This window comes from Xyrauchen texanus, chromosome 11 (assembly GCF_025860055.1).
Source record: "Xyrauchen texanus isolate HMW12.3.18 chromosome 11, RBS_HiC_50CHRs, whole genome shotgun sequence".
Lineage (NCBI taxonomy): Eukaryota > Metazoa > Chordata > Actinopteri > Cypriniformes > Catostomidae > Xyrauchen > Xyrauchen texanus.
In genome coordinates this window covers 22,229,025-22,249,100 of record NC_068286.1, presented here as the reverse complement: position 1 = coordinate 22,249,100, position 20,076 = coordinate 22,229,025, and the positions used below count along the sequence as shown (strand labels likewise).

The following is a 20,076-nucleotide window of genomic DNA, read 5'->3' as shown; positions in this document are numbered from 1 at the left end:
TGTGAGCGGAGAGGACCAGCCTGCCGCATCACAAACTTGTTCAGGCATGAGCTGAGATGTCGACTCAAGGGCATAAGAGCCCGGAGTGCAGAACATCCAAACTAAAAAAGTCCAATGAATGTGTGCAGAGAGGACAACCTGCCACATCACAAACTTGTCTAGCCATGGGCTGAGATGTCGACTCAAGGACATAAGAGCCCGGAGTGGCAGAACATCCAAACTATAAAAATCTAATGAATGTGTGCGGAAAGGACAACCTTAGCGGGAGACAGTTGTGCCCGCATTGTGATTGAACTCCATACAATGCCACGATAGACAGTGTTCTGAGTGGGAGAGAGGACGCTTTTCTTGGCATTGAGCCTCAAACCCAGAGAAACAGATGAGCTAAGACGATGTCCCTGTGCTGAACTGCCAGTTCCTGGTACTGCGCTAGGATCAGCCAGTCGTCTACATAATTCAGAATGCAGATGCCCCGGAGTCACAAGGAGCCAGCGCTACATCATGCATTGTGAATGTGCGGGTAAAAAGGGCTAAAAGAGTGTCTCGCGTCCTGAATAAAATGCAGGAACAGTGAAAACACCCAATTTTGACGGAAGCCTCTGCAACCCGAAACACCAAGGCAGCTACCCCCTAATCTAGGCGCAAGACCGTCAGGGTTTTCTCTTACTAGAAATTATAGTCCTGAGGTCTTGCTTCGGGGGCTGGCGAGGGTGGCGAGACTGTCCCCAATCCCTGGGAGGAGGAGCACGACTCGCCTCGCTTTGCTTTTGAGCCTCCCTTCAGTCAGGACCGAGGCAGGTCTGAGGCTTGCTCGTCAAGCGCAGAACCCACACTCAGGTCCTCCATGAGGTCAGCCTGGTACGCCTGTAAAACAGCATAGTGTGCAGAGCAGCACCAGCCTGACATGCTGCTTGATAAGCCCTTCCCACTAAAGTGGATGTTGTCCTACAAGGCTTTGAGGGGAGAGAGGGCTTCTTAAGTGACGATGCCGAGCCCGGCGAGAGATAGCCCGCAAGCGTCTCTTCGACCGGCGGCATCACTGAATACCTTCGTGCCTCAGCACCCACGTTAGTCGAATATAATGACGTCGAGAGTATGTGAACAAGGGAAAAAAAATATATATATTATTATTTTTAATTTTTTTTAATTTTTTTTAGGCGTTCTCCATGAGCGAAAAAGCTCTTCATGGAGGTTATCAAAGAAGGGAAGGGACCCATGAGGCGTTCCCTTTCTTAGACTGGAAGATAAAATCTATCCCCTAATTTGGAGGGTTTGGGGTCTCTTTTTCGCGTGGCCAGTCCAATCTGGCAACCGCACGAGTAACAACATCGAGCAATTCCTACGTAGATTTTTTATCGCGGACGGAAAGCTCGGAGGCGGGAAGAGAATCGCGATCCTCCTCATGATCCGAAGAAGCGTCGGAGCAGCCGAGATCATGTGAAGGACCAGCTGGGTTTGGGGAGAGAGTGAGAGAAAGGGATCAACCCGTCTCTTGCTCCTCCGCCAAATCCATGCAAGAGCCCCACGAACTATCTTTTTTTTTTTTTTCGTGAGTGCTGACTCCCGGAAGCAAGCGAGGCGAGCACGAAGCACTTTGCCTGTTAAAGCAAATCGCAGTGCTCGCACCCGCCCTGCTGCAACGCGAGAGCAGCGTGCTCTTACCTATGGGCTGAAATATGTGCCACCAGAAACTGAATTTGAACCATTTATATTTGAATTTGAATGGCTAAACTTGAATAATTGCATTGAAAAACTGAATTTGAATCACATAATTTGAAATTGTATTGTTTAATTAAAATTGAATTTATTCAAAAACTGAATCTGAATTGTATCATTTGAAATTGAATTTATTCGTTTGGAACTGAAGTCCAATAAAATTTGATCCTCACTGAAAATTAAACTCTCTATATATCTTCACATTCACTTCTCACAATTCAGATTCAGTTCTCAAATTCAATTTCAAGTTACTGAGACAGACATCCGGGTAGTTGGAGGATGAAGGAAGAGCAATCGAGCGCAGATCGATAGATAGCGTTCATTGGTGCACAGGACTCCTCTTGGGCCAATCAGCACAAATGTTTTGGAGCACAGTACGTTACCCGCCATGAAACTATGGAATTACGATTGTGTCAATAATAATGAATGTAACTTTATAAAACTGAACGTAACTTTATAAAACTGAACGTAACTTTTTCAGAAACTATCAAAAATATTCCATTACAAAAGAAGAAAAACACAATTAAAATGAAAAAATGAACTCAGTCGCATGCAATTTAACAGGCTCTTCAAATATGCTTCATTTTTTGTTAATGTTTTTCAAAGATTCGTTTTGCAAATCGTGGCTTCTGAATACATTGCCACAGATTTCAGCTTATGCTTCGCAGTTTTTCGTTTGCTGTTTTGAGACAAACCTCTCGTGGGGGTGGGCTTAACAGTGATCTACTCTGATTGGATAGTGAGCTTTTGATGGACAGGTGCTCTCTGACCCGGATGTACAGAGGTCACTCAGTGGCGCGCATATTGGAAAGCTCTCGCGGTGATTTGTAGTTATGCAATACGTTGTGCTTTGTTGTATTACTTACTAACAATATGTAAATAATATTTGACCTATAATGATATAATTTAATATTATATGAGACCTTTGATCGTCTAATAATCGTCTTCGATCAGTCTGTAAAGATGAGCTCTCAGGAGAGACACGGAGCAGCATCATCTTCCTCCTCCTCTTGTTTTTTATTTATTTATTTATTATTTTTTTTTTTAAATGTTTAATGCAAAGAACAGGAACATACAAAAGAGAAAGCATACGTACATCACATAATATCAACCAAAACAATAAAGAAGACAAAAATAAATAGAAAAAAAAAAAAAAATAATAATAATAAAAAGATAATAATAATAAAGTATATAACAATAAAAGAAGAGGTAGGGCCATTACATCACACAAAAATGTTCACATGAAGAGATCAAATGCAGTGCAGATATGGCTTTCCTATTAGTAGATACTGAAATCAAATTTAGATAATTTTCTATTTCTTTTAAGAAGACAGAGAAGATAGGTTTACAGTTTAAAAATTTGCATTTGTGAATATAGAATTTGCTTAGGAAAATAATTAAATTAATAACAAAACAGACATTTTCGTTTGTGGGGTCTGAATCAAAATACCCAAATATAATGTTTCTCATATGTATTGAGAAGCCTGGCAAAATCTTACACTTGATAAAAACATCAATATCATTCCAGAGCTTCTGAGTGTAATGACACGACCAAAATAAATGAACCACTGTTTCATCAGAATTCACACAAAAAGAGCATGTTAGCTCAATGTCAGATTTAAATCTTTGTATACATTTCTTAACAGGATAGAACCTGTGTATCAACTTAAAGGACATTTCTTTCACTTTATTTGTGAGAATGAATTTCTGCTGTAAAGACCAGATTTTTTTCCAATTAAGGTTACCAAACAAATTATTCCAAAAGGAAATAACAGGTGGAACAGAAATCAAATCCTAAAGAAATAAAGATCTTATAGTTTTTAGCTTTCGACTCTGAAAAAAAGATTTGACCAACAGAAGTATCACAAGGTTTAGGAAAGGATGCAGTAGATACTGGGGTGAAGTAATTACGTTTTTTAAAAAGCATACATAAACCAGAGGGAATAGCACCCATTACTGTAGCAAATTCTTTTGGGGTTACTGGTATTTGGTATTCAGAAAGAAATTCTGAATATCTGAATAAAAGACCTTGCTTATTAAACAAATGCTCCACTCCTCCTCCTCTTGTCCTTCAAGGCAGCTTGAAGTAAGTTCGTGTTACTGAAGTAACCAATAACATCGATAAAAGATTTATTCATGTAACGTTACAGTGTGCAACAGTTCTGGCTTTATTTTGCAAATTTATTGTTTAACCACTTCAGCTCTGCAGGATATTTTGAATTTTTTAGAGAATTAGGCATGTCTGAATTTAAAAGAGCGTCCTGCCCACATACATTGGAGTAAATGGATAGAAATTGTCTAATTTTACAGAAAACACTCTAAATTTCAACACAGTGGTGGAATATTGCATATATTTTATTATATTTATTCACAATGTTTTGATAAACACATATAAAATATCATATTTTTATATATTTTTTAATAATTTTTTTATTGTCATTCACAAGTTTGCAATGCACTGATGTCATGTCATGATGTTATGTAGTTTGATTGTTTGCTCTTTTGCACAGTTATTATATTCAAGGACGTGTCAATGTAGACAGTGCAGATATCAAACTGGTCTTTATTCTACAGCAAGGCAGAAATCTTGGTGCAGATGCTGCATCTGCAGCTGTACATAACAACCTTGAAATTCTTAACCAGTCGCTCGGGAATACCAGCACAAGGCAGGGTCAGCAGCAGTCCGTTCAGCAGTGGGGGCAGAGTCAAACAGTGGACCAAGATATGGCCAGGTTTCAGTTTTGCAGTCATGACAATGACAAAACAGCAAAATTTTATTTAGCATGCATTTACAATACAACAATAAATTTGCAAAATAAAGCCAGAACTGTTGCACACTGTAACGTTACATGAATAAAACTTTTATCGATGTTATTGGTTACTTCAGTAACACGAACTTACTTCAAGCTGCCTTGAAGGACAAGAGGAGGAAGATGATGCCGCTCCGTGTCTCTCCTGAGAGCTCATCTTTACAGACTGATCGAAGACGATTATTAGACGATCGAAGGTCTCATATAATATTAAATTATATCATTATAGGTCAAATATTATTTACATATTGTTAGTAAGTAATACAACAAAGCACGACGTATTGCATAACTACAAATCACCGAGAGCTTTCCAATATGCGCGCCACTGAGTGACGTCTGTACATCCGGGTCAGAGAGCACCTGTCCATCAAAAGCTCACTATCCAATCAGAGTAGATCACTGTTAAGCCCACCCCCACGAGAGGTTTGTCTCAAAACAGCAAACGAAAAACTGCGAAGCATAAGCGAAATCTGTGGCAATGTATTCAGAATCCACGATTTGCGAAAACGAATCTTTGAAAAACATTAACAAAAAATGAAGCATATTTGAAGAGCCTGTTAAATTCGTGCGACTAAGTTAATTTTTTCATTTTAATTGTGTTTTTCTTCTTTTGTAATGGAATATTTTTGATAGTTTCTGAAAAAGTTACATTCAGTTTTATAAAGTTACGTTCAGTTTTATAAAGTTACATTCATTATTATTGACACAATCGTAATTCCATAGTTTCATGGCGGGTAACGTACTGTGCTCCAAAACATTGGTGCTGATTGGCCCAAGAGGAGTCCTGTGCGCCAATGAACGCTATCTATCGATCTACGCTCGATTGCTCTTCCTTCATCCTCCAACTACCCGGATGTCTGTCTCAGTAACTTGAAATTGAATTTGAGAACTGAATCTGAATTGTGAGAAGTGAATGTGAAGATATATAGAGAGTTTAATTTTCAGTGAGGATCAAATTTTATTGGACTTCAGTTCCAAACGAATAAATTCAATTTCAAATGATACAATTCAGATTCAGTTTTTGAATAAATTCAATTTTAATTAAACAATACAATTTCAAATTATGTGATTCAAATACAGTTTTTCAATGCAATTATTCAAGTTTAGCCATTCAAATTCAAATATAAATGGTTCAAATTCAGTTTCTGGTGGCACATATTTCAGCCCATACTTACCCCCCAAACAAACAGAGCAAAAACTTAAGCAGTGTTTGCGGCTTTCAGTCATTCTCTCTTTTTTTTAAGAAATATATATATATATATATATAATATTTTCTAATCTGAAGAGAAAAATATTCACTGCACACTGTCTAACCAATTCTAACTCCTAACAGAGGAAAGAAAGTTTTGACAGGGATTGTAAAACACACAGAAACAGAATCGCTCTGAAAAAAGAGTTTCTGACGACACCTGGTGACGTATCCATTTATAGCCTGGCCGCAGGTGCATCTAATGATTACATCAGCCGAGGCTATAAATTCCGGTCAATATTCATTGACGTGTTACACACACTATTTCAGCTCGGTCACAATTAGGGTTGTTCCCCGTAGCGCTTAGCAGCGCAGCATCATAGTGATGCTTTTTGTAAAGGGAACAAGCCCCACACTGTGAAAGCATGCTGATACATGAATACTGGACCGGCAGTGGAAATCCAGACATTGTTGAAGAAGGAAACACAAGTACTAATGTAGGTAGCATAAATGTGGGCACTTACAGCATAGACTCTAGGCAGTGAGGTTACTTTGGATGGTTTGGCTCCAAACGGCCAGGGTGTGACACCTGTTGAGAGCCATGAACAACCTTCTGACCTAAAACATCTAGGTAGAGTAGCAGACATCCGCGTTCCCACTGCGTAAAAGTTCTACAAGGGGCAGGCGCGACGGTTCAAGTCTGTATCCAACTGCTCTGGATCAGAGACGGTCAGACTGGTGGGTGAACTCTGTTCAGGGCTGACAGCTGCTGGTGGACTTAAGAATTTACTGGTGCTCCTTTGGGCTTAGTCAAGTGTCTCTGCATTAGTGTCACTGGCCAGAAGATATGCTGTTTGTAAGGGTTGAAGCAGAGGTGGTGGACCACCCAGTCAGCACATTGCTGGTCATACTGGACCCAGCATCACTCATGGGTCCAAGCATATTGGAGCAAATAGAGAGTAAAGAACCAGCAACAGGTGTGAACACCTGATCTGAAGTCAGAGAGCCAAGGTGGGTCCTCTCTCCCTGGGTTGTAGGATGCAGATTGGGAAGGGATCTACTGGAGGTGCACTGGGTGTAAGAGAGATCTGTCGCACTGGTGTGAGGCTGCACCTGTATGGCAAGCATGTGGCTGCTTGTGGTCTCCTGTGGACTAAAGAATGAATAGAGAGAGAGAGAGACAAAAGAGTGGAAGACATGTGTTACTATCAAATGTCTCTAGGCACACTAGACACACTTGTGTGTAATAAAAAGTACTGAGGGTGCCAGACACATTATAAAGTATTATTTGAAACAAAAAAGCAGGATAGAAGCCACTGTAGATGTGAACAGGTAGGGTAGAAAACACATTACCACAGATGTGTTAAGAGCTACTGTTTGTCTTTGTATAGAAGTGTGTACATTACCAATCCTCTGGCACCCCAGTGAGCTGTGCAGTCTTGACAGAACTACTCCCTCCCCCACTGGTAATGAGCTCAATTTGCTTCCTCTTCTCTTGCTTCCTGTTGAGGTCACAGTTTGTGCTCCAGCATCAGCTCATACACCTGCTCAGACCCTAAAGTGACAGCTGAAAACTGACTATACACAGAGAGATAAAAATGATCTGTCAGACTATAGCATTTGAGTAATGTGTGAATGACCTAGAAGATGGGCAAAATAAATATCTCTGTGGTAAATAGAAAAAAAAAACTTTGACTAACTGAGGCCCCCTACAGTGGATATCCAGATATATCAACAAACACAAACAGCTGATGCGTATGTAATTTTTCTGTGTTAAAATACTTTCTCCTATCCAAGCATACAATGCAGAGACAACAATAATTCAGACGTTCATATGTTAATTTTCGTTCTGTGGCACTTTGAAAATTTCTCTGGGCTGTATTTTCCAAAAACATTGCAACCCTAAGTAGATAGTACAAACCATTTGTGTCTCTACGACCAACTTAAGCTTGTGATACTTCTGGGAAACCCAGCTCTGTTTGTTTATGGCAACCCACTTAAAAAAAAAAGAGAGAAGTGTGGATTACAATCCCACATTTCTCTTCTTTTACTGATGACAGTTTTTTAAATGGTTTCAAATAGGAAATAGCCAACTTAATATAGGTTGATTTAATTAAGAACTGAAGTACTTCTAGAGCACCTTCCACATATCTTTTAAAATTTGAGCAGACTGGGGTTTCCCTTTTGTCAATCAAGTTATCTGATCCATGTTTTGACCACCATGATCCAAATACAATTTAAACAGCAGGACAGCCCATTTAAGTAAATATAATTCTAATCTAAAGTGTAAGAGTATGTATTTTTTAACATGCATTTTTTATGTAATATTTCTGTTAGCCAGCAGGTGGTGGCAAGAGATAATTTTTATGTATAATATGAGCCAGTTAGGTGACAGGAAGTGAATCCGCATCAGCCAGTGTTTACCTACAGCACTCTGTGATCGCTTGAATTATTACTACACTACTAAAGCTAGGAAATGGCTTTCAATGGCTTTAAACAAACTTCAGCATTACGGCTCATCACAGCTTAGAGACACAACAGACTGATGGCACTTACCTATTATCAGACTTTCCACATTAGAGTGGACACACAATTTAAAATGGTGGAGGACATATCTTCTTCTATAGTGAAAGACTCTTGCGCACCGGCTACAGCGAAATAGGAAAAATACCCCTGCTTGGACGGCTATTTTCCACTGAGAGATCTGATCTTCAGAAAGCTGACAGCATCTCTGCTTCGGTGTGGCAACAGGTGATTACACACTCTGTCTCTCTCTCTCTCACACACACACACACACACACACACACACACACACACACACCTATCCATCCATCCATCCATCATTGTTTATCCAATAACATGTTATAAACAGCACAAGCCACGATACTGAATGCTTGGATGCATCATTTGGTTTGAACCAGCAATGGCAGATTCTGATCCGCCACATAATAAAGTAGTTCCACGTGGAGGCTTCACGTTATCCACCGCGGCATCCAAGCTCAACTCACCACGTGCCCCACCGAGAACTAACCACATTATAGTGACCACGAGGAGGTTACCCCATGTGACTCTACCCTCCCTAGCAACTGGGCCAATTTGGCTGGAGTCACTCAGCACACCCTGGGATTCAAAATAGCGAACTCTAGGGTTGGTAGCCAGCGTCTTTACCACTGAGCTACCCAGGCCCACTTTTCCCCAAAAATTGTAAATTTACTTGTTCATTGAACTGCTGTATATAAGCAATATCACACTTGCAATCATGCTATATGGCCCTATATCAGAACTGCTGTGACCAATGGCCGAATCACAGCAGTGCTGATGATATTGCTCAAGTATACAACAATGATGTTTGCATGTCAATTTGATCTTCTTAATTTTATGTTCAAAGCTACTTCTACATACACAAAATAACACATTTATTTGTTGTATCTTTGTTACTGCTTTCACCAGATTCTTTGCTGTTTTTCAAAGTAGGATTTCGGGCAAATTGCTTTGAAAAAAATATGGTCAATTTGACCCCCACCCTAAAGGGTGAACCCACATTTTCAACATAATAGGAGTGTTAAAAATAGCAACATCAAAAAGAATCGCAATCTGTTTGTCTGAGCGGACCAACCGGGCCAGACATAACATCACTGGCTAAATCAACAGATTAAGTTTGGGGTCAGACTACCTGTCCAAATAATGGCAGATGAAGAGAGTGTTTGTGTTAAACAAGTGACACTTCGTACCACTTCCTTCACTTTCCTTCATTCTGATTCGGATGCTCTGTAACTACTCCTGTTGAACCCTCTGCATGGCTGAGGGGTCAAAGGTCAGCTCCCCAATAGATCTCTGGTGAATATGCCATGACCCCAGTACGTCAAAGTTGGAGCAGTTTCCTGTAGTATGGGCTCTAGTGTAATGACACCCATTGATTTGCTCCTGTTGGGTGGTAGTACAGAGTTAAGAACATAAATCAGAGTATCTCTACACACAAGACCAAAGTTGAGCAGCTGCTGGCTTTTAAAACAAGAATAATTGTGTTATACTGACATCTAGAATTTAAATGAGACCTGATACTTTACATGTCCCTGCATGAGCTGTGACACAAAGCCAAGACTGCAACCAGCAGCGAAAAGCAAACAGAGATAAACCAACAAACTCAAACACACAACTCAAATAAGCACTCTCAATTTGCTTACACATTGCACATTAAGAAAATACCTTTTGAAAAATGTTGGAGGAATAATTAACAATGAGATAAGCTTATGCACTGCAGGCAACACTACAAGCGAGACAATGCTTTGTACCATCCAGCACTTTGGAAAATGTTACATGAACTTCTATAGTGATTCCCTTGTGTAACTTTGTAAAAGGATGAACCTACTAGAGGAATTAGTCTCTTAAGAAATAAAGCACACATCACAAAATTACAAATGCAAAAGATAAGCAGATATTTGCTAGCACACAAGGACAAGGCCACCAGTGAAACAACATCAAAACCCTGAACTCACCCAATTTAACAGGATAGTCTCAGCGGCAATCTGGGAAACCATGGAAATATTAAATTTTAATATTCAGTCTTTATAGTAAGGTATACACTTTTCCTCATACAGAGGAAGAGAGGATTAACTCGGCAAATAGAGATCACTAACTAGTCTTAAAAAAAGAAAGCTTGGTTGCTAGGGAGGGTAGTCACATGGGGTAACATCCTCGTGGTCAGATTAGGGGTTCTTGCATTCAATGGGGCGCATGGTAAGTTATGCGTGGATCACAGAGAGTATCATGAGCCTGCTGCAAGTCTGCGCAGTGTCTTGCACAGCCACATGATGAGATGCATGGATTGACTGTCTCAGAAGTAGAGGCAACAGAGACTTGTCCTCCGCCACCCAGATTGAGGTGAGTAACCACGCCACCATGAGAACCTGCTAAGTATTTGGAATGCCCAATTCCCATTTGGGAGAAAAGGGGATAACAATAAATAAATTAAAAAAGGTACTTTTAGGTACTTTAGGAATTAAATAGGAAAGACAATTGCACATTGACATAAAATGACTTCACACCTCAAGCTGGTTTTAGAGGGGGGTTTAAGCTGGTTCTTCAAGTGGAGTGTGCTTTCAGATCTATGTGTAGTAATTTACAGAGGACATACACAAGTCATGCTGGCAAGTGAGTGAGAGTCAAATTCACACAAATGACGTGTTTCTGAGCTGGTATATTTACTAGCACACAGAAATTACATTTCAGTGATGAAACTGCTCGACTTCAGACTGCGACATGCCAGAGGGCCACAACAAATATAACAAGAGGAACTTTATACTACTTCAGATTTTGAAACAAATAGAATTTGTTCCACATTTATGAAAACAGTGGAAAATCATTATAGTCTTTTGTAGGCCAAAATCTGTTTAAGTAAGAAACACAGGAAGGGCCTTACCCCATTTATGTTGATGGAGATCCTTCACTTGTAGCCCTTAACATTTAATGGCAGAAGTGGACCTGCTTAGATCATTTTCACCTAAATCCTACACAGCTTGAGCGAATTAATCTCAAACCTGGACATAAATGGGGTGGGGGTTAAACATTGAAATGAACAGGTCAGGCTCCTAGATGGATATTCCCAAATTAGGAAAATGCTATATGCTCAAAATGGCCACAATTGCTAAATTAGGCTTAAACAGACTCCATTGAAAAGGAAGCAAACTTTTTGGGCAAACATACATGGTATATGCTGTATAAATTGCTTGTACTTGCTAAATCATTGCTGCATTCATTTGTCCCAACCAAGGTTTTAACAAATAGAATGGCCAAAAAAATAATATTCATTCAAGACCAAAAATAGACAATTTTTATACAAGCATTGTCTGCATTTAAAGGGGTCATGACATTAGGAATACAATTTTCATTGTACAATAAAAAAACATAAAAGAACTCAGATTCCTCTACAGTCAAAATAGAGCATTTATAGTTTCCAATCTGCAAAAACAACTTGTTTTGAAATCAGCTACATTGTGCCGTAACAGTGTAGTGTCATTTGCATGGTTCCTGCCTCCACAACACACGTAGCCTGAGAGAGAAAGCGGCTGGGATACTGCAATACTGAAAGTGGTACCATTGTAACTATAGTTTGCTATTAACCAGTGAAAAGAGAAAAGTTAGGTCCCCAGACGTTGTTGTGTTCCTGGTTGGGGAAAAACTGTATCTATGCATAGCCTTCTAAAGGATCCCAATTTAGAAATGAGTGGCTAATCAAATGAAGTTCAGATTCAAATGTTTGGATTATTTAGATTCATGGATTCAATGAATTGTTCTGAGAACCAAGGATTCAGGTTTGCAAAGAAACTTGTATTGAAATATGTAGCAGTGCCAACAATATTGGACATGACAGTAGGCCTAATGCCGGTGAGTAACAAGTGAAACAAATTTTCATCTGCCTGTGTTTGTTTGATATGCAAATTTTATTGTCAGCCATTTAAATATATATATATATATATATTTTTAAAATCATCGCAAAATAAACCATGATCATGTCTCTAAAGGGGAATGGATTGAGCTTATTACATGGCTACTTACCAAAGAAAGACATAATTCCTCACAATTGATTTTAGATTTAAACATGGCAGAAGAATATGGAGCATATCAAAAAACAATGGTGAGGTATATGGTAGTAAAGTTGCCTGCTTTCCCATCGGTCTCATTATAGCCATGATGTCATGCATTTTGGTCGTAATTAATGCATCAGGATGGCCATTTCCCGTATTTAAGTGGTGACTTAATCGAGGGCGACTCCCTGCCCAGTCGACTGGTGACTCATTCGAGAGCGATTCCCCAGCCAGCAAAAATCTCTAATTTCCTAACAGAGGATGCATTTTGAAGCCAGGGGATCAAACAGGGCCGACCGTCTCTTAACACTCCCTAAAGCTGGAAATACATTAACCCTTCACATTTGCAGCTTGTGTTTGACTATTTTCTATCTTTAAATAGCGTTACTGTATCACCAAATCTTGTATGCCTCAAAAGGATTAGGGAGAAACAGTGTGATGATTGTGTTCCATTTTCTGTTGTTATTTCAGTCAAACTGTTGTAGTTTGATTGTGTGCTTTAAATGGAACATAATCAGGGTTGGTAGGGTTACTTTTGAAATTTATTCCACTACAGATTACAGAATGCATGCTGTAAAATGTCATTTGTAACATATTCCATTAGATTACTCAAGGTCAGTAACTTATTCTAAATACTTTGGATTACTTCATCAGCACTGGTAGATTTTTCACTTGTTTTGACTATACAACTCTGCCAGTACAGTAAGACAAAATACACGTGATAAAAATTCCTTCTCTGAAACAAGAGGAGGAAGAAGCGACACTAGGGGTCTCTCTTGAGCACTGAATATACCTCTGATCTATGAAAAAAGGCCAATGAGAAGTTGGCAGCCAGTATTTGCATACCCCGCACCCGGACATACGGGTATAAAGGCGAGGAAATACTAGTGTTCATTCAGGATTTTTCTGAGGAGCCGGAAATGGTTCTGGCCACTACAGCGGTTCGGAACAGCGACGTGGCCGGGAAGACACAACGTCTTGTTCCCTCCATCAGGGAATGGAGGTTACATCCGTAACCTAGACGTTCCCCGTCTGTTGCTCTCTTCGACGTTGTGTTGGAGAAGTGACACTAGGGGTCCAATTTACATCCGCCATGCGCTGAGCCGTGTACGTGTTCTGCTGACACAGGAGCGGGCAGGTATTTCTTATGTGCCAAACAACCGGCTGTGTCAGACTGCACGTACCCTTCTCCAATGCCCCCCCAAAAAACTTGTCGGAATCCTTCTGGTTACCCTAGACAGGGGAACAAGGCGACGCTTGCCAACCTAGAAACTGGCCAAGCCTGGCCGGACCTCTTTTCTCTCTATGTTTCTCGCATAGAGCAATAGACAGCCGGGGCCCTTACATGCATCGAGGGAAGGGGGTCTTACCCAATTTCCTATTCTTTCAGGGGGAAAAGACCCTGTGGAGACCACACCTACCTGGCAGGGAGGTAAAGTGGCGAATACATCACGTGTTTTTAGGCGACACGTGGAAGTGGTGCGGTGGTAGATCCAGCCTCAGTGAGGGGGAGTTGCTACAACACGGCGACTGGGGGGCATCCGAAACTTACCCAAGGAAAACGCGGGTCCACTCGTAAGGGGACCGTATCACAGAAAATACACACAGGGGGAGTCCGAATAGGAGTCTTCACCCTGCGAAGCACCTATTCCAGTACAGGGTAGACCGAGTACCCACAGTGGATTGGGTCGGCAAGTTCCTTTGCTGAACTGCGGACCCATGAGGGCTAGGGAGGAATCGACCAGTGATTCCAGATGTGGAATCTCCTGGGAAAAAAAGACGCACAATTTTACCTCAACCGAGGGAAAGGGCGCTATATGCAAGTGATTCACCCGGCCAGCCCAACAGCGTGTTACCGAGTTCTACTGGCTCGGACCTGAGAAAACATGGGATGAAACTGACTCAACCCTGAGACTGTAATATCTCGTAAAGATGTTGGGTGTTGCCCAACCCGGTCTTAGGATCACATGAGTGTCTGCCGGACCGAACTCCAGGCAAGTGTCGCTGACAGAGAATGCTTGCAGGTCCCAGACCCTCTTGATGGAAGCGAGCGCTATGAGCAGGGCAGTCTTAAGAGAGAGGGCCCTGAGTCCAACTGATTCTAGCGGCTCGAAGGGAGGTCTCTGGAGGCCCGCGAGGACTATCGAGAGATCCCAGGAGGGGAACAGGCTTGGCCGGGAGGGATTTAACCTCCGGGCGCCTCTTAGGAACCTGATGATTAAGTCGTGCTTACCAAGGGACTTGCCGTCTACTGCGTCCCTTGGTAAGGGTGGTAAAGTACACCTTTAGGGTGGAAGGGGACAGCCTCCCCTCCAGCCTCTCTTGCAGGAATAAGAGCACTGACCTAACTGCGCACCTCTGTGGGTCTTCAGCCCGAGAAGAACACCAATCTGCGAACAAGCGCCACTTCAGGGCGTAGAGCTGCCTGGTAGAAGGGGCTCTGGCTTGGTTGATCGTGTCTACGACGGTAGGTAGTAGACCAGCTAGATCTTCCGCGTCCCGTCCAGGGACCAGACGTGAAGTTTCCAGAGGTCTGGATGCGGATGCCAGAGCGTGCCCTGCCCCTGAGAAAGAAGGTCCTTCCTCAGGGGAATTTGCCAGGTAGGGGCTGTCGCGAGGAGTGCGAGGTCCGAGAACCAGGCCCGGTTGGGCCAATAGGGAGCCACTAGTGTGACTTGTTCCTCATCCTCCCTGACCTTGCACAGCACCTGGGGGCGTCTGCTTCCTGCGGTGCGCTCGACACGTGGGCTGAGAGCTGGGACCAGGTTGAGGCGGAGAAGCTTGTTGTTTCCTCGCAGGGGGATGCCCTCGGCGAGCAGATGGGGCATGGCCCGAGGCAGCAGGTTTGCGGCGGGGCAGGATATGAGATATCGCCTCCGTCTGTTTCTTCACCACGGAGAACTGCTGGGTGAAGTCCTCGACAGTGTCGCCGAAGAGACCGAACTGGGAGACTGGGGCGTCGAGAAAAGCGATCCTGGACCACGTGTCGTTCCTGGACCACGAGGGTGGCCATCGCCTGCCCGAGTGCCTGCGCTGTGACCTTCGTGGCTCTAAGGGCGAGATCGGTCGCTGAGCGCAGTTCCTGCAGCACGTCAGGATCAGGGCTACCCACGTGCAATTCTTTAAGCGCCTTGGCCTGGCGGACAAGGCGGAAACGGCATTTCTGGCGGCGCTGTAGGCCTTTGTTGTCAGCGAGGATGTTGTCCTACAGGCCTTGGAAGGGAGTACAGGGTGACCCCGCCAGGTGGTAGTGTTTCCGGGGCATAAGTGGAGCGCAACAGCCCTATCAACCAGAGGAATTGCTGTGTACCCGTGGGCCGCTCTGCTGTCGAGGGTAGCGAGAGCGGATGAGCGTGTGGCTTTGTGATGTCGTGTGGTGAACGGTGCCCTCCACAGCGACGTCAGCTCATCATGCACCTCCGTAAAAAATGGGACCGTGATGGCTGTGGGGAGGACGGGGGGTTCCAGTCCAAGCCCACGCTGGTGGCAGCCCGGAAAGCATGCCGGACATCTGAGCGTCAGCCTCAGCTTGGGCATGCTGGCCTGAAGGCGGCAGCCCAAGGGAGTCAGACGCCGCGCTCTCCAATGCAGTGGTGCGCTCATCTGCTTAGAGCTCTAGAGGATAGGCGATTTGGCTGTGAGGCGAGCCACTGTTGCCTCGAGCACGGACGGGAGTCAACGAGCGTGCCGGGGGATGGGTGGTCCAAGGGGGGGGTACCCGACGGAGCCGCACCCGCTGCCATCCCCAGATTGCTTCCAGCGTCACTCGCATCTTCCTCAATCCCGTGGGAAGAAGGATCCCATCCACAAACTCAGCCTCGGTGTGATCGCTACCCAGACACACGAGACAACGCCTGTGGCCGTCTGAAGCGGAGAGCACTCTACCGCATCCAGGAACTACACAGGGGTGGAAGGGCATCTTTATAAAGACGCGTCCTGAAAAGGACGTTCAATGCCGCTGTGTATTTTTGCTACAAAGAAAAATCGCCGCTGTAATGCACCCTCAATCCAATAGCATGCAGTAGCATCAGAGGAATACAGGAACGGGTGTGTCTTCACGCGAACAGCATGCACAACCATCGGCTCCAAAGAAATTTTCTGAATGAACTCGCCTTTTTACCTGTATGTCTGGGGGCGGGGTATGCAAATACTGGCTGCCAACTTCTCATTGGCCTTTTTTCATAGATCAGAGGTATATTCGGTGCTATACAACATTGAAGAGATCGACAGACGGGGAACTAAATATCTTATGAAGAGTTGTTTCTAAAACAAGATAAATCAAATGGATCTTGTTTTAAGGATTTTTTTTTTATTTTTACATGAAAAAAAATACAAACATTATCATCAAGAATATGATAATATCAAAGGTCTTATTAGAAAAAAGATAAGAAAATATGATCGTGCATGTAAAATGCCCAGAAACAGCATTTTATCTTAGCGAAAAGCTGACAATTTACACAAGGTTTATTTATATTTCTTCTGCTACAAACTAACCTCTCTGTCTGCTTGTATGAATGTAACGATTCATAAGAAATTTTTTCACTGCTGTTCAAATGCACTTTGGATCACATCATTGTATCATTGTATAAATGTATAAATATTTTCCATCTGAAAGGACTAAATATTAAATTAAACAAGTGAAAATAAAATGCAAAGTAATCTATTCAGTAATAAAAAATACCTTTTGAATGTAACTGTATTCTAATTATCAATTATTTAAATTGTAACTGTAGTGGAATACAGTTAATTATATTTTGTATTTTAAATACGTATTCCCGTTACTCCCCAATCCTGCATCTAGCAATGATTCCCTGGACTCAGTAATTTTAGGGGATTTCGTGAATCACTTACAATTTTTCATTCTCCATTCTTGTCAACTACAGTTTCACAATTGTAATGTCAAATCAACCAGTGGACGTGTCAGAGTGTTTCAGACAGAGGGCCAAAGACAGGGGAGGTCATGTAATACTACATTATGACTGTTTTTTGTGTATAAACTTTAATAAACGTTATAATGAACCTCAAGTAAGAAAATAAAAATTATGCATGTATGACCCCTTTAATTAGTGTTACAATATCCTTCCTCAAATGTATTTGCTCTTGTTAAAAGGTGAAGTGTGTAATTTCCTCGGCACTAGCAAAATTGCAAACTGGCTTAGTGCAGAAATTACACATTTCATCTTTATTCGTACAATGTGGACGAAGTAGTATGGATCTCAAGGTTTTGAAATGAGTCTGGGGTGTGTATAGAACCAAGTCTCAAAAGTTGTGTGGGGAACTGGGAGCAGGTGAGAAGGTTCGAACAGATGCAACTAGCCAAGGACTGATGTCAAAATCAGAGTCATCCTCAGACGAACCAGATGTCTTTTTGCTATAGACAGGAGAGATAAAGACAGAGAAAGAGAGGTGGAAGAAAAAGTAGGAAGATGATGAAGAGACATTTATATTTTAAAGGGACCAAAGATAAGGAACTACATCTGTATAAAGCGCTGATGTATATGGAAATGCAAAGGACAGCAAGCACAGATGAAGTCTGGAACATTTTGTTTTTTAATTGCATGCACTTTAAAAGAGTCAAGATCCTGAAACATCAATTTAAACATTACATTTACAGTTTGATCTGAACTAAAAATCACTGTGCTAAAATTGATTCCCCACCAGGTTTCCTACTTGTTTTTAACTACTCAATCTCTGTGAACAAACTCCTCTTTCTCCCTATTATGAGACAAACCTGAAGCCTTGCAGCTTCCTGTACCATGGCCTGCGCTGGGACCCTAGTCTGATCTTTTTCACATGTAGATCTTCCTCCGGTGTCCAGTATTTGGGTAGAAACTTGTCAGAAGTGGCATTGATGGAGGTCTGATGTTCAGCTAGAAGCACCCGCCGAGCATGAAGGTCGTCCAGCACAGGATCAGCATATCCTTGGTCCTCATCAGAGTCACTCATGCCATCATTCAGTGCTCTATGAAGAAACTCTTCCTCTAAAGTGTCTGTTTCCAAATCAGTCTGTCCATTTTCAGAGGGTAGGGAGGACAACACACTGCTTCCCAAGAGAGATTCATCCATATGAGTATGAATGCATCCAAAACAATAGGACGAGGGCAAAACTGAGCTCAGTTGCACTCAATAGCTCAAAGTTGCACACGCATGCAAAAATGTGTTAACCTGTTAGTCACTCCTTGTCCCAGTGTTTTCTGCACTGCAACGCTGTTGAATCTACAGTGCAATGGCCCCAGCAATCATATTTTACCAAAGTTACTGTCTAAATTGAATATAAGGAGTTGAAAGGCTGGGAACTGCAAAATAAAAATAAATAACTGGCTGGCTGAAGACAAAAACAGACATCCAGCATGAGCCGTGTGGGTTGGCTCGAGATAAAAATATTACTCTGAGACGGTTTATTTAATGAATCGCTCAATAACACTCATGAAATACTGTACTGAGTTATTGGTTTGAATCATTGTAATGAATACATTATTCAGTGGTTGTGCATTTTACAATCGTGGGCCTAGTTGAAGTTACATGTTCACAGAGGGGTTTTTTTTTTTCCTTTCCTAAATGTAAAAATTGTTTTGTTTAGTAAGAACATAATTTTTATGCAGTAGAAACAGCATTTTGTAGGAAACACTGCCTTAATTAGTGGAAGTAAATTTAACACACAGCAACACTGAACCACAATTAGTTCTGGCAATTAGATGGATGAACAGAAAATTAGTGAAGACTCAGTGGGTGATAACATGTCCTGTATTCCAAAACCAAAGGATGACACAAAGTAGTTACGTAGTACTACCAGAGTAGTTTTGAAAAAACAAAAGCACAGCTGCTAAATGACTAGGCTGGTTTAATTCAAGACAGAGATAGGTTGCCATTGAGGAACAAAAAAAAAATAGCATGGATGAAACAAAAGCAAAAATATTAGGGCACCACAGCAGACGGTCACTGCATGAAACACTCTCTGAACTCTGACCTCTGGTTTGATCTCTGCGGTGGCACTGCAGCCAGCCGTGAGGCATCTGACAATGTAAGCCATGACTTCCCAGCACTTGGGGTCCCCATAGGGGTCACTTTGAGACCTCTTGGTTTTGAAGGGATTGCAAAGTTCACAGGTGCCACACAGTTTACAGAGCGAAATCTGCGACTGGCTAGGTCGTCCTGCACAAGGTCTGGCTCAGGGCGGTCCGAGTCAGAGTCACTGTCACTCTGGTAACTGCTCGCCCATTGGAGGAAGGCAGAGGCAGGAGGGAGGTCAAGGCATAAGCCCTTCCCAATTTCACTACAGCCAAAATATGAGGTGGACAGACTAAGAGAACCACCTCGAGTCAGTTATATGCACAGCAGATGACTCTAACCAATGACTCTAGCTCCAACTAAACTTGTTAATATCTTATCAATGAAGTTACAAAGACATGTTATGCACAATGAAATATTCCTTTAAAGGGTCATATCACAAAAAAATCACATTTTCTACATTTTGAAATAAAAGACTGACATAAACGCTCTAATTTCAACTCAAAACTCACTTCACAGTCCAAAACTGACATATATTTAAACCAGGGCTGTCAATTGGTACATTTTACAGTAATCATATGTATTACATGACATGCCAATTAATTAATCAAATTTATTTATACTTGCAGGAAAAGGCCCCTATATAAATAATTTTATTTAATATATAATGAAAATAATTAATAATATTTTATGTATTAAATATAATAATCATTTATAATAATATAACAATAAAATAGTCATAGATTTCAAATACATTACATTATTGTGG

The 20,076-nt window shown here is 41.8% G+C and overlaps 1 protein-coding gene across 1 annotated transcript in view; it reads right to left on the bottom strand.

Annotated features, from left to right (window-relative positions):
• The window catches only part of lmo7b (LIM domain 7b), a 73,432-nt gene that overhangs the window by 38,623 nt on the left and 14,733 nt on the right, over positions 1 to 20,076 (bottom strand). The window contains 7 exon segments of the mRNA XM_052137107.1: positions 6,240 to 6,558; positions 6,560 to 6,667; positions 7,125 to 7,238; positions 9,389 to 9,590; positions 9,593 to 9,639; positions 18,031 to 18,339; positions 19,267 to 19,572. Of these exon segments, the coding sequence (XP_051993067.1) occupies positions 6,240 to 6,558; positions 6,560 to 6,667; positions 7,125 to 7,238; positions 9,389 to 9,590; positions 9,593 to 9,639; positions 18,031 to 18,339; positions 19,267 to 19,572 (1,405 nt within the window).